We start from the raw sequence: 737 nt of genomic DNA, 5'->3' as shown, positions 1-737 counted from the left end.
CCACGTCTACACCGAGAAGCCGAGCTACGAGGCTGTAGATGGCAACCACGACTACACCGAGAAGCCCAGCTACGAGCACAGTGATGGCAGCCACGTCTACACCGAGAAGCCCAGCTACGAGCACAGTGATGGCAGCCACGTCTACACCGAGAAGCCGAGCTACGAGCACAGCGATGGCAGCCACGTCTACACCGAGAAGCCGAGCTACGAGCACAGCGATGGCAGCCACGTCTACACGGATAAGCCCAGCTACGAGCCCACCGATGTCAGCGGTTCTGTCGATGCCCCGTGCTCTTCGAACGGCGACGAGGGCCACAGCCAGGTCGATGACAGCAGCAAGGACAAGTACCCGTCGAAGTACCTTCGTGGTAGCAGCTACGGTAGTTCGGAGGATCACAGTGAATCGGTCGCTGGTAGTCACGAGTACGCGCATGTAGGCAGTGATGCGACGGAGGCACCGGAGAGTGACTACGAGCACACTGATGCACCTACCACTACCGTGGCTCCTGAGGATACGGCTGCACCTACCTACACGCCCGCCCCCGATGCCACTGAGGAAGAGACGACGGCACCGGTAGAGGAGACGACGGCACCGGAGGAGGAGACGACGGCACCGGAAGAGGAAACGACGGCACCGGAAGAGGAAACGACGGCACCGGAAGAGGAAACGACGGCACCAGCCTACACATCGGCGCCTGATGCCACTGAAGCCCCGGAGGAGGAGACGACGGCACCGG

At 61.7% G+C, this 737-nt stretch overlaps 1 protein-coding gene across 1 annotated transcript in view; it reads left to right on the top strand.

The window, feature by feature from the left end:
- PPTG_23419 (hypothetical protein) overlaps positions 1 to 737 on the top strand; it is a 3867-nt gene that overhangs the window by 1910 nt on the left and 1220 nt on the right. The window contains exon 2 of the mRNA XM_008910549.1: positions 39 to 574. Within this exon, the coding sequence (XP_008908797.1) occupies positions 39 to 574 (536 nt within the window). The remainder of the gene's footprint in view (positions 1 to 38; positions 575 to 737) is intronic.

The sequence above is a fragment of the Phytophthora parasitica genome, assembly GCF_000247585.1.
Source record: "Phytophthora parasitica INRA-310 unplaced genomic scaffold supercont2.38, whole genome shotgun sequence".
Taxonomy (NCBI): domain Eukaryota; phylum Oomycota; class Peronosporomycetes; order Peronosporales; family Peronosporaceae; genus Phytophthora; species Phytophthora nicotianae.
This window is presented reverse-complemented; position numbering and strand designations above follow the sequence as displayed.